Source organism: Apis florea, unplaced genomic scaffold (assembly GCF_048593485.1).
Source record: "Apis florea isolate Af1SG1 unplaced genomic scaffold, ASM4859348v1 contig_3496_pilon, whole genome shotgun sequence".
NCBI classification, from domain to species: Eukaryota; Metazoa; Arthropoda; class Insecta; order Hymenoptera; family Apidae; genus Apis; species Apis florea.
In genome coordinates, this window is record NW_028256773.1 from 3,311,291 (window position 1) to 3,325,755 (window position 14,465).

A 14,465-nucleotide genomic window follows, 5' to 3' on the forward strand; every position below is an offset into this window, starting at 1 on the left:
TAATAAATATCTTAATAAAGAAATATTTATTGTTATTCAACCATTTAATAACTAAGATTTAATAAAATATTAAATATTAAAATTCAAATAATAAATTAAACAATACAATATGCACGATCGTATAAATCGATTTTATAATTTTAATCTAAATATACTGTAAAGAGTTAACAAGATATACAAGAAAAAAGTTCATGATAAAAAATGTACAATCTTGTATCGAGAAGTTGCATAACAACGAAAACGCCATTGGCTAAACCGATAAACAGCAGAAAGCTTTAGTCATGCTACGTTGGAAAATGTTTTGCTTCCAGGTTTTTCCTCTACTCTTATGTTAAAAATATTTTTCTAAAAGATGTCATCATCATGCATCATCAGAAAATAAAAAAAAAATCTCTTCATTATCTGATATTATTATTTGATTTTACATGTACATATTTATAAGGAAGAATCAACAAGAATAAAAATTCTAAAAAGTTTGAAACTTTTTAAAAACGTTTTCTTTTTTTAAGATATTAAAAATTATACAAATTTAAATTTCTTTTTTTTTTTTCTTATCTTTTAAGAATGTTTTTACTTTCTATAAATTGCATCTTTCTTGTCATAAATAATATATAATTTTTTTCATCGGCATTAACTTGAAATGTACTTTTCCCAAGTTTTTAATTTTTCTAAATTTGCATCATATAAATTTAAACGTATCTTTTTTTTCTATATTTATGATATCGCAATTATTTTGAAAATTATTCCCATCCATAAATTATTCTTTTGCTGAAATCATCAAAAGATTTCGTCATCGAATTATATCACTTGAATTATATTTTTGCAAAGTTTTCCAAATTTTTCTAAATTTATTATTATAATGTTGATATAACATATAAATTATCAAAAAACGTTACAAATTTTTAATAAATCCAACAATTCGTCCAATTCCCTACAAAGATAATGTATGTATTTTAAAACTACATATTACTACAAAGATTTAAAATGCACAAAATAAAATATCATTAAGAATTTTGCACAATACCAATGTAAAAAATATATTAAAAAAAAAAAAGTAATTTATAATCGATTATCATAATGAAACATGATTCAATAATTTTACAACGTGCTACCACTTCCACTATTATTAGGTTCGTTTTTCCCCGCATGTTGAGCCTCGTCGTTTTTCTCAGCATCAGTGGTATTTGGTTTATTTGTCTTGCTAATATCGTTAAAATATTTGTGCAGTTGCTGAGATTTTTGTCTTTGGGGGCTTCGATTCCGCGAAACTGATCTTCTATTCTGTTTTACATTTCCTTCTTTGTGTTCGTCGCACGCTGTTGGTACATTTTTCCTCGTCACTGGAAAAAATAATTTTAAAAAGGATCATCGTTCAAATATTTCATTATTTAAATTCGTTATCTTATCTTCTATCACGATAAAATAAATTCGAATTTCTGATGCATGGCTTCGATCAGCAGGATTGAGAACAATAAAAAAAAAAAAAAAAAAAAAACGAATGAACACGTTTGAAAGTATTTCGCATGACTAAGAGAAAAAGAATCGATCCAACGGATTATCAAAGTTAAACCGGATCTTTCGTTTGTCAGACGATTCCTTTAATCAGTTAAGCTATCGAGATATTCGATAAAACCTCCTCTCTCTCTAATACCAAATACTCGCTACCTAGAAATCCATCTATCCTAATGTAATATCGTATTTCTTGTCTTAAAAAAAAAAATCTTATAAAAAATTTCAAATTTTTTAGATTTAAAGTAGAGCAACTTTTGGATTCGGCTGTGGATAAATTTATTTTATTTTCTCACTCCATTACATTATTAATTTCAATTAATATATAATTTCAAAAGAGTGATATTACAAAATATAAATTTTGTCAGATTATATTTAAAGTAATAAATAAACATACATAATTATATTTTTATCTCTATAAAATGCTAATTTTCTAAAAAAAAAACATTTCTGTAATCATAAAATAAAAAATATGAAATCCATCATTTTAAGATTTGCTTATGCTAGTATTAAATAAATGTAATAGAGTGTCGAGCAAATTTTATAATTATTATTTGTACTCTTTAATAGAGCAGATTAATTCTTCCATGTAGTTTATATCTTATCGTATAAGTAATTTACCTTTAACCTTTCTATCTTCATAATCGCTCGAGTCTGATAAATCGCTATAGTTGTTGGAATCTCTTGGTCTCAGCTCGCTCTTTTTACGAGCAGACGAACCTGACGGGTTTCCAATATTTTCTTTCATTTTGCTAGTCGAGATTTTGTTTCGTGGTGACCGGCCACTTTCGCCACTATCTTTGTACTTGAGCTTTCGTATGTCGCTGATATTTTTCTTCAGCTCGTCAATCTTTTTCGACCTACTGTGATGTTTTCGTTTTCTTTGATTATTGTTTCTTCGTTTGCTTTCCTGACGTGATTTTCTCCGCTTCCGTCTTAAAAAACAATAAATTAAGTTAGGTTATAGGTTAGATTGTAAAATAGTGATGGACATTATGGAAGTTAGGTTATAGGTTAGATTGTACAATAGTGATGGACATTATGGATTTTTTAATTATACTTTAATTATCGGCTTGTGGAAATTTTAAGATTTAGATCTCAAATTGAGATCATAGAAATTTATCTTATGAGATCGTGGAAATTTTTGTTATACAATTAACAATTATGGAAATCGTTTCTATTTTAGAATGAAGGAAAAGGAAATCCTTTTCTCATCTATCTAAAGATTTTCTATAATATATCTAATTGAAGTCATGTCCTATTATACTTTAAATGTATAAATTTTTAAATGAAATCATAGAAATTACTATATTTTTAAATAAACTCATATTATAAATGAATTCTCTATTGAAATCTTTTAGAAGTCTTAAGAGAAATTCACTAAGTGGAATTATATAATTCACTAAGTGAAGATTTATATCATAAATTTTTGTTATACCATAAATCACATATTTATTATATTATTAACTCAAGTGATAGAAATTTATTATTTTAATTAATTAATTTATTTCTTAAATAGGAGGATATCTATGAATCTTATTGAAATTTTCTCTATATTTCTGAGGCCATGAAAATCTTTTAAAAATTTCTGAGGAAGAATAACTATTTTTAAAATCATGAAGATTTTTCGTTATATTTCAACTTAAATATTTTTAAATAAAAAAATATATTCATTCAAGACAATTACAAATATATATACGATGTTTTGAATGCAATTACATTTTGAATACAATTTTGATAGCAGTTTCGTGAATCTAATTTTCTAGAAATATTAATTTAAAATGAAAGTTCTATTTTCTTTCATTATCTTTAGCGAAAACAATGTTACACAAATGAAAAGACATTGATACTGAAACATAATTTCTAATATTCGGACTGTCTATTTTTCCATACGGATGTTTCACTTTCACCAAAATAATACTCGATGTATACTACTGGCTAAAGAAAATTTAATAATATTAACAGTAAAACGATAATATTAAACGATAAAAGTTTTTTTTTTATTTTTGAAATTTGATAAAATGAATAATGAATAAACACATACTAATGGTTGAAATATTAAATATAATAATTTTTTATTATTGAATTTTCTATATTTTTTTATTTTTATTTTCTAATTTATGAGAACAGTTTTTATTTCTGAACAGTTATTTTTCAAAATGTAATTCGACAATTTTAATATGATAAGAATTTCATATTGATTAAATTTGTTAATTTCTATTAGATTTCTGCTAAATAATTCTAAATACCTCGATGTGTAATTGATAAATATTGAAATATAATTACTTGGAAATTACTCATAGAATCGTTAAGAATAAATTAAATATTTGCTGAATTATAATTTGGAGAATTATATTTTCAACAAAATATAATGATTATAATAATAATAATCGGTAATAAAAATTTTTTTAAAACTAATTTGATTTTCTTAAAAGATTTTTAAATGTTATTTCATTGATTAAAAGAAATTGATTTTTAATTGCAAATCAATCAATCTTACAAATGAAAATCATTTAATTTTTTAATTTTGAAAAATTAAAATAAATATTAAATATTTAACTGATCTTTCTAAAATAAAATGGAAAGAAAAATTAATAAAGACAAATTTAATTAAATATTCAAATTTCATGAAATAAAATAAAAAGGATAATGATTAAATGAAGAATAGAGAACTTGTTTAGAACAAAGATATAACTGTTAAGCAGTCATACCAATTTAATAGCTACGTGACATTCTCTCTGACTGTGTTTAACATCATTTTACGGAGACGAGAACTTGTGTAACTGTATTACATAATGAATATTAATTAGATTAAACTGTCTCACTAGTAGAAGATTAATGAAACGTTATCATACGTATAATTTTAATCATTCAAAGCATTTTTGTTAAAAATATACGATTTTCATATAAATTCGATTGAATAATCTCAATTTATTCGATATGTAAGCCAATATCTTCAATTTTTTTTACATTCAATAATTATAAAATGATAAATATATAATTTTCTCTTTCTCTTATCTTTTTTGGTTTATCATTATTTTTAATATATCATAATTAACTATTACAATTTGATATTCAGATGATTAGTCATTAAATCTTAATAAATTGACAATAATCTAAAATAAAATAATCAAAATTAGATAAAAATCTACACTTTTTTTTCAAGATTAACCATCATTATTATTAACACATAATTTCCTATTTTATGATCTATTTCATTTTTAAAATATATATAATCTCAAAGATTACTCATTCGTCCCAATTTTAACGAATTATTCATAATAAATTATCAAATTATTCCGTAATAATTAATAAGACATTAACCTGTTGTTGTTGTTGTCCTCTTTAGTCATTTTGACGCTCGATGGTCTCTGATGCATGTTCATTTCAATGATCGATTTTTGCTCGTTACTCTCGTTCACGGACTGTTTAATCGGAGCTGGATTTAACGTGAACACTGCCTTGTAACGACCACTTCTATGCCGCAACAAACCGGCATTCACCGCGTGCTTCAACGCCCGATGAACCTGAAAATTTATTTCATAAAAAGCGGCAAATGCAACGAATTTCGAATTCTAACCTCAACAAAACTTTTTCTAATTATATTATTTTACGATATAGACAACATGAAATCACGTACGTATAGTCACAAACATTTTCTCGTGGAAAATGTATAAAAATTTGATCATATAATATAAATAATTTTATTCTCACTATTTTAGCATATTATTCTTGTTACTTTGTTATCGTTAATTGAATTTCCAAGTTTCTCGATTTAAATTATCGATGATATAAGATAAAGATTTCCCGATCGAGTTTATAAACTTTGAAAATTGAAATATTGAAGAATGTTTGAAAATGTTCTTTCTTCTACGAAAGATGCAAGTACCCGAAGTGGCCGATGGATCGTCAAAGACGTTCGAAAATTCCTAAAGTGCTTCAAATTGTTTGACAACCATCTGCAGCGTGATTATAGAATCTTACAAATTGGAAGAACTTTAAATATTATTTTTCCGTGATTTTCGAAGATTTCAATTGTTTTGATGAAAGAAAATATTGATGAAAATTATATTATAATTTGGATATTTTTTTCAATTCTTCGATTATAACATTTTAGGTTAGAAATAATTTGAAAAAAAATTTTAGAAAGAGAAAAAGTTTTATATAGCTAAATTTAGAAAATATTTGAAAATTTTTGGTTATTAAATTTTTTGAAAGTTTTTTTTCTTTAATTTTAATTTTTTAACCTTCAAATATTTAGAAAGACGTTGAAAAGTTTTCTCCTATAAAATATTAATTGGAATACAGAGAATAGTTTTCAATCCTCGTACAATCTTGAATTCATTTTCTGTCATAAAATAATTGTTTTTCATTGTTAATAAATTTGTTCGAAATATCAAAGAATCGTAATTACTAATCCTAAATTTCAAATCGTAGAAAAAAAAAAATAATAATAAGCATTTTGAAAATTTCGTGAATTTAAAAATTTGACTTATATCTAATTAATAATTATTATTAAATATCATAGTTGATTTATAGTTTATATCGCACGTGAAATGGTGAAATTTCAATCAACAATGTCGAATCACTACGAATCGTACGAAATTAATTTACGTTTCCACCACTGTCACCTGCATCGTCAAGTTCCTCGGCGTGCTCTTAGAAGTTTGTCGAAGATAATCGAGGACATCTCGAGCTGTAGATCCTTTACCATCACACAGATGCACCACGGCATCCAGGACCCGATTCATTAACCGTGGATTCGACGGGTACACCATGGTTGATTCGCTTTTAACTTCGAGCAAGTATACTATAGAAAAATAGAAAGAGAAAAAAGAATATGCATTAAAATATTCACATGAATATCAATAATAATAATAATAGAATAAAGCAAAATACGAAAAGATGATATATGATATTTGAATTTTGTAAAAGATAATGTTATAATTATTAAAAGAGAAATTTTTACTAAGAAAGCAGAAAATTTATCTTAATCTATGCAAATTATGAAAATATAAAAATTATTTGACGATGAAGAAAGTGTTATCAAAACCGTCAAATAATTTTACTTACACGTCAAAATTTTTACGTGCTTTGTTAGGGATACACCTTAAAAAAAATTTGATATGACTTACCTTCCGAAGATTTCGAGATAACATAGGTATAAAAATCAATGTGTCCTCATTCCTGAATAATTGTCATTTGATTTGACAGGAAAGTCAGCAAATAGAAATTTTTTCCAACCACGAATTTTAATTAAAAAACATATCGAATTCTACTGAAATCAATAGCGATAAATTGACAGTTAATGAAATACGTTGCTGGGCACTTTTATTGTCACTTTTTTAATCTCGATTTTTCAACTTCAAATTGCTAATTTCAATGTATATACGTATATACAGATACATATTTGATATAATTTGTCAAATACGAAGTGTAGTCATCAAAATCATGAAATAATTATATGTAGAGATAACACAATAGAAATAACACATTACTTTTTATATTAATTACTTTTTAATATATCATTATATTAATTAGTTTTTAATATATCATTAAGATATCGTTAAAGAATAGAAATAACTAAAATTCCAATTTTTTTTTTAATCTTAGAATATATAAATGTTATCTATAATAAGTCACTTCTCTCACTTCGATTCGCATTATCGATATTTTAACATTTTCAATATATCGAAAACTCAATAAAATATCGTTAATTCATAAATAATTGTTAACAATATCTTTAATAGTAACTTTAAACAAGAAAAAATTAAGAATTTCACTTATTTCTTTATCATCATGATATTATCGATATATCGAATTATCAATATTTATCGATGTTAATATTAATATTATCGATATTTATCGATATTAATTTTAATCGATATTTATCGATAACGATATCGTTAGTCGCAATTCTATTGCAAACACAGAAAGCTCTATTATGTTAATTTTGTCAAAAGTATTATATTTAAATATATTAAAAAAATAAAAAATCCAAAAACAGTCACCTCAATTAATTTACTAGTTCTAGTGTTAAAAGCCTCCGTCGAACGAAAAGCGACCTGATTATCGACGGATACCGCGGCGAGCTAAATTGCAAGTCAAACGCCACCTTTTACTACCTTTCTCCTCTCTTGCTTTCACGCTCGTGTGTGTACGCTACCAGTGCCAGATATTTACCTATTCGGATGCTTGTTTACCGGAATTGCGGCCTCCTCGTTTTCAAACGAGGGAACACGATGGGAAAGGCCATGTTTTGTGTTTCTCTGTCGGTGAAGTACGACGTCCAATTCAGACCACAAAGGAAAAACGAACGAATTAATTCCTTTCTCCAACCGTCAATTAGCTACACTCGTATGTTCATTCGGACCACAATATAGTATTAATTATCGTCGATCGGCCGCGTAATTGGAAGCCTTCTTCTCATGAATACACAAAGTGTTCGAGTATGATACGAGATCATTATTCGATACAACAATTTTCGTTCGAGATATTACAATATCGAAATTTTTTTTTTAATTGAATTGTTTGTGAAAGATATTGTAAAAAAACTGTAGAATTTGACATGATTTTGTTGAGAAAAATTAGAAAATTAAATATAATTATTTGAAAATTAAAACAAGGAATAATTATTTCAAACAATATAGGTGATTCATAAGTGCATATTCATGATTTCAGGAGGTAAGGAATCAGAGAATTCAAAAATCAATTAGTTACATTTTTTAAAATTGATTTATGTAGTTCAAAAATTTCTTTATTGTTTATTTTCGATCAAGTCAATGTTAAATTATTGAATTAATAATTTAATTACTTTATCAATTAAAAATTTGAAATATTTGAATTATATAAATTATTTATAAAAATTTATTTAATCTAATTTATAAAATGGAAATATTTATACACATAGGAATTATTTCTTAAGAGAATCTCATGAAAAATCACTATTAGAGAGGAATATTTTTATCTAGGAAACAGTTGCATCGAAAGCGATGCATTCGAATGGTTATTCAGGATAGGACATCAATGGTGAAATTTTGTCGAAAATTCGAGTGTGTCGTCGATGGATATTCCCTCGTCGACGACTAAAAATAAAATTCGAAATTATTCCGGTTTAATTGATCGATAAATGACGAAAAAAGAAGAAAAAAAGAGAAATTCGTGGTTCATTAACTATTCGATGAATGATGGCTTGATGATAGAGGAATCTCTCAAAGGAGAGACAGCAAATGAAAAGCATCGAAAAGAGATAAATAATAACATTTTTAAAATATTTTTTGATCTCTATTTTGATCTCTATTTTATCTCTCTATCTTTTTTGCATAACGAATCTTTTAAAAATGAATCAAATTAATAACATCTATTTTTTTTAATGCTTAATAATATACAAATTTTTCTTTTAGTAAAAAATTACATTTCTCTTTTCTTTTAATAAAATTTTAATAAAATAATTTTTTTAAATTTTCTATAGCAATATGTTCTTATCGTTTCCATTAAATCATGTAAATTATATAATTAAAACAGAAAAAATATTTCTCCATTAAGATTTCTTTAGAAAATTTCTTCATTAAAAGTTTTATAATATATAAGATTTTTATTCAATCCAATAACCCACTTTATTCATGCTTTACTTTTTTTTCTTTTCAGTGCAATAGGTCTTTTCTACTAAATTTCTTTATTCTTCAATTAAACATTAAATGCATAATGCATGAAAATATCTTTATAGAGAAACTAACAATTTTTGCATGCATCTTTTGTTTCAGAAATAGAAGAAATCTAAAACGCTGGCAGTTTCAAACGAATTGATGAATGAATCAGGACGTATTGTGAGGGAGGATCAGTCCCAAGACATGATGAAGCAGCGAGTCCTTCTGGCCTTCGCCAATTTGATCACTTCTTATGCATCGTTTCTGTAAATATTTTTTTATACTATTTATAAAAAATTTTAACAAAATATCAAATCTTTTTTTTATCATTATATTTATTAATGAAACGAAATTTTAATTATTATAAAAGCATAATTTATTTTTAATTAATAATTTGATATTTATTTAGTATAGATTAATTTTTTATAATTTGCACAGTATATGTAACTTTTCTTAAATACCTTTCCAATTTTTATTATTTAATGAATATTAGTTTTCAAAATCTACATACATTTATTATTAATGAAAAATAAATTATAAAACATGTTATTCATCTTTACCAATTTATTTTATTTCTTATAGAACAATAGCAAGGGAAAATTTATAAAGAAATTGGATCTTAATTAAAAAGAAAATGAATTTTAAAACAAGTATATCCATACTGTCGCAAATCGATGAAATAAAAATATCTTGAAAATTGCGTGTCGTTCAACTGATAACGAACACACTTGAGATGATTATTATGATTGTTCTTGCACGATGGGCTAAGCCGAACTCGAGATGCATTCTCCAGCGTCCATTCGACGAGAAATCGTAAATGCAACGATGGAATATTCGGAGAGTTGGATGAACATCGTAATGTAGATCGTAGGAACCCTGTTTGATTTGAACCCTCTTGTCAGACAATTAACCCAATTCGAACCGATAACTCTCTCTTCCTTCTCGTCCTTCTCATAATTGTTCATTTCTGTGTTCCATCATGCGGACAATTTAATTAAAAAATTTCGAAAGTATGACAAAAGTCTATTCATATAATTATTTGAAAAAAAAATTTAACTCAAAACAATTCGATGTTCAATTCTGACTTAAAATATAAAATTATTATAATATGATTTTTGATGGCTTGAACAAGTTTCTGTAAAAAAACTTAAAAGGAAATTTTAGAAAATTTTCTTAAGTATAGTAAATATTCTCTTCGAATCCATAACATAAATCTTTTTTAGTCTTACAAGGGAATCTCTATAAATTTTTATATTTATCGATATATTTTTCTTTTGAAAATTGTCATCATTCGAAAACTCGTATTTACAAAAGATTATAAAAAAATTATTAAATAAAAATTATAGATTATATTATATATCTATATATTATATAATAAAAAATTAAATTTAATTAGGACAGATTATTTATATTCAATTCTCGCTCAACTTTAATCAATTAAACAAAATTCAAAGGAAAATTCATTTTTCAAGGAAGAAGTCAATTTGATCATCAAAAAAAAAAAAATATTCATGAGACATATCCAAATCTGCAATCCCTATGAAACCTCACTGTCACCGAAGAAGTCACTCCACAAAGACTACGTCTTGATATTTACATAAAAGACTAGAAAGAGGTCGAGGAGAGAGAGTTAATCAGCCATATGAAAGAAAGAACTCGTAGGATGCATCATTCAAATCCTTATTTCCCTAGCAAAAACAGGTCAACCATCTTTTTAATAATTTCAATATGTAGATCCTCTGTATAAACACATCCAATCCTGCTATTCTCTTAAATACATCTCTTAAATACATCTTCTGTACAGGGTGTTCCATTATTCGTGATAGAATCACGGAAAGAAGAAAAGATTTCTTATGAAAAAAATATACTGTAATGATAGTAGGATGATTGTCGCAGGACGTATCGTTTATTTGGAAAGCTATAATCGATTAATAGCAGTAAGATCACGAAATTGGTCACGCGTTTAAATTTACGCGTATAAGTTGATGAGAGGACAATTTTTCCCTAATCCTTTAATTTTAGAAGAGGTAAGGAGTTCGATCTTTGTTCAAGATTATATGACATTAACTTAGAATTGGTTTTGATTTCTTTCAAACATATACTTAAGACTTTTTTAACATGGAAATTTATATGCATCTTGAAACTTTAAAGGTTATATTGAATTTATATACAGAGTTAATATAACGTTTGTGTGATATCTTTGGAAGATTGATTTTAGAAAAACACGCAAAAATTGGTATATCACGGATATATTAACATTCTACATAATATGCGATTGCAATATTTGATTTGTGTAAAAGAGGCCCAACTCGACGATAAAAAATTCCCTAACAACCACTAGAATCCTGAATATAACTAGATCAACATCACTATTTAATTTATACTAATTTTCAATTTACAATCTAACTAAAATCATTTTTATCCATAGATATAATGATTTGTTTCATTCATTTCACTCGACCATTGAAATTAAAAAAAAAAAGAAAAATATTTTATAAAAGAGAGAAATAGGAAAAAATATTCAAAATTTCTTGTTTCACGATACGTGCCTAATACTCTATATATTGTTAGTATATCTATATATTAGTTAGTAAGTGTATCGATGATCAGAATATGAGGGAAAAAGAATCGAGGAATCGAGGAAAGGCATGATGCCAGCAAACAAAAGCGGATACAGCCGATCCTGGAAAATAGACTGGGCACAGATGATGGTCGAAACACACAGTGGACAACGTGGGTTTGATCGGACATCCGTTCTCACCGTGACCTGAAAAGTCACAGAGAGAGAAAGAAAGAGAAAAAGAGAGACATTAAAATCTCGCTTTATTTCGGTTTAAAAACGATCCGCAATTTTCGTTTCTCCGCCTACTGTCCAAATTCCCTCGGTCCAATTTCCACACCCTTGTGTGTACACTTCGCCACACGTATACACGCGAAATATAAACGAAATAGCTGTCGAGCCGGAGGGAACAATGAGCGAAAAGAGTATTTTTTAAAGTGTTATCCGTTTGTTTTCCTTTCTCGAGTGGTGGACAAGGAAAATAGAAAGGGAGAGGATTGGACTTAATTTGGAAAGGAATCTTGAGGTTTATTAGGTTGGAGAATCGGCAGAGAGAATGTTTAAGTTGGATGTTGTTTGTGCTTCTCTCGATTCTTTTTGTTTTTCAAAGAATTTTTTTTTTCTTTTCGAGAAAACGGATTTTTAATTTTTTCTTTTTTTTTTTTTTCAGAAAAACGAATAAGTTAGTATGTATATAATACTTACACGTAAACATATATATTTTAAAGGACACGCAAATAGGTTTGTTACAGAATCATTTTTAGAGATGAATACAAAGAATAATTGAGAAGAAAATAAAAATATTTCACTTCATATTTTTCTATTTATTCGTCAATCAGTTGTTTCATCGATCATAGATATTGGCCAAGTAAGAGCAAGTAATGGGTAAATATGTTCGATTAAAAAGAAAACTATAGAATTGCCTATTCTAAATAAATTTATTAACTTCAGATTCCAATCCTATCTATATTAAATCTATAATCCAAATATGATCTTTTCTCTTAAATCTTTCAGCAGAATTTTCACAGAAATTTACAGATATCGTCCATGATATATTCTTCGTTTCTTTCTATTCGTCTGTTGGTATTCTCCTATCCCTTCCGCTCCTACATAAAGCAACTTCGGTTTACGATAACGGAGGAACGGCACGGCACAATCGAATGTCCTCGATGCGTTCATGGTGAAGAATACCACATGCGGTTGTCTCGTGTATCGATGTATTTACGAAATATGATATACGATGATTCAGGATCGTGCAAATGGATAAATAAGTGCGATATAGATGGTTAAGGAAAATCACGCAGTTTAATGACAAATAGATCATTAATTTTGATTCAATAGACTTTCAACGTATATACATTAATCAACGTATACATTAAAATTGACAGAATGATTAAAGATCTTTTGATACTCAAGAGATAATTGAAATAATCTTCAATATATTATTAATAAGATAATTAATATGTTAAGAAAACAATTACTGTATGTAATTTATCTTAAACATAATTAAATCTTATTAAAATTAAAAAAAAAAACTAATTTAAACTATTATAATTTCAGAGTAACTTCCAGTCAATGAATAAAAGATCGTTAGAGGCACGAAATCTCCTTTTCGTTCGTCCCAATACAATTTCCAAGATATCATGTAAAGGAAAAATAATTTTCAATCATTTATCTTAAATTCTATTAAAATTAGGAAAACTTTAAAACGCTATAACTCCGAGAATAATGATTTTCGATTAACAAATAAAGGATCATCAGAAACGCAAGATTTTATCCTTTAAAATGCTTTTTGATTTATCTCGATATGACTTTTGATTGCCAAGATATCATCGTATAAAGAAAAGATAATTTTTAATCATTTCATGTATTCGCTTATTCGGACTTCTCTCGTTCGCACTTCATCTCATTCCAAAATACATATAAGCGACAAACGCGATTCCTGATAAAATATAGTAAACTTAAATATTTCCAGAAAAAAATAAATCACTAGATTTATAATTTTCGTACTGTTTTAAATACTATAGAAACTTTGAGTTCATTCGTTAACTGATTGAAGTATCGAAATGAAAGAAAAAGAAATTTTAATAGTTTTCTCTATTCTCTGAATTTTGTTTAACATAACAAAACTTTTAATTTCGTCTCACACGAGAAAATCTTTGAATTTGCATAGAATCTTTGATTGAATGTAGTAACAACCTATTTGCGTTATAAAGTACACGAAGAAATAATTTATATTTTACAGAATATACTTTACATGATATAACCTATACTCGAACATGTGAAAATCTTTGACTTTTGCATTGAATGCAATAATCATTTCTATTGTCATGCTATAAAGAAGAAATAATTTAGCGTATATTTTACATGATACGATCTATATAATATTTTAATGCAATCAATAATTTTCTTTCTTGAAAAACGGAATATAATTCTTTCAAATAATTAACTTTACGTTATTCTTATCGAATAAAAATTGTTATTAATAGATCAATCGTTGCAGAGCGGCGACAGGAGCGAAAACGTCCACGAGGCAGAGGACGCAGAGCAATAATCACAGCAACATAAGCGAGCTCTTGGACAATTTGCTTCGCGGTTACGACAACAGCGTGAGACCAGACTTCGGTGGTCCGCCGGCCACGGTTGAGGTCGACATCATGGTGCGCAGTATGGGTCCGATTTCCGAAGTTGATATGGTTCGTATCTCCTCGTTCCTTTCCTTTTGTTTCTCTTCCCAACGATACATTCTC

The 14,465-nt window shown here is 26.7% G+C and overlaps 2 protein-coding genes across 5 annotated transcripts in view; one reads left to right on the plus strand and one right to left on the minus strand.

The window, feature by feature from the left end:
* Grd (GABA-gated ion channel) overlaps positions 1-14,465 on the plus strand; it is a 43,362-nt gene that overhangs the window by 9,703 nt on the left and 19,194 nt on the right. For all 3 annotated transcript variants that reach the window (XM_003690689.4, XM_086913577.1, XM_086913578.1), the window contains 2 exons: positions 9,273-9,421; positions 14,219-14,411. In XM_003690689.4, coding sequence (XP_003690737.1) covers positions 9,315-9,421; positions 14,219-14,411 — 300 coding nt within the window. In that variant the 5' untranslated portion in view covers positions 9,273-9,314. The remainder of the gene's footprint in view (positions 1-9,272; positions 9,422-14,218; positions 14,412-14,465) is intronic.
* On the minus strand, positions 829-7,302 carry LOC105737286 (uncharacterized). Of its 2 annotated transcripts, XM_086913580.1 has the most exons (6): positions 6,645-7,302; positions 6,141-6,319; positions 4,834-5,036; positions 2,131-2,444; positions 1,122-1,340; positions 829-931 (listed from the first exon to the last, which is right to left on the minus strand). In XM_086913580.1, exons 2-6 carry the CDS (start codon positions 6,285-6,287, stop codon positions 903-905), a joined length of 912 nt encoding a protein of 303 aa, XP_086769706.1. In that variant the 5' UTR covers positions 6,288-6,319; positions 6,645-7,302; the 3' UTR covers positions 829-902. The 2 variants fall into 2 exon arrangements, with proteins under 2 accessions (XP_086769706.1, XP_086769707.1); XM_086913581.1 differs by having other exon boundaries at positions 829-1,340.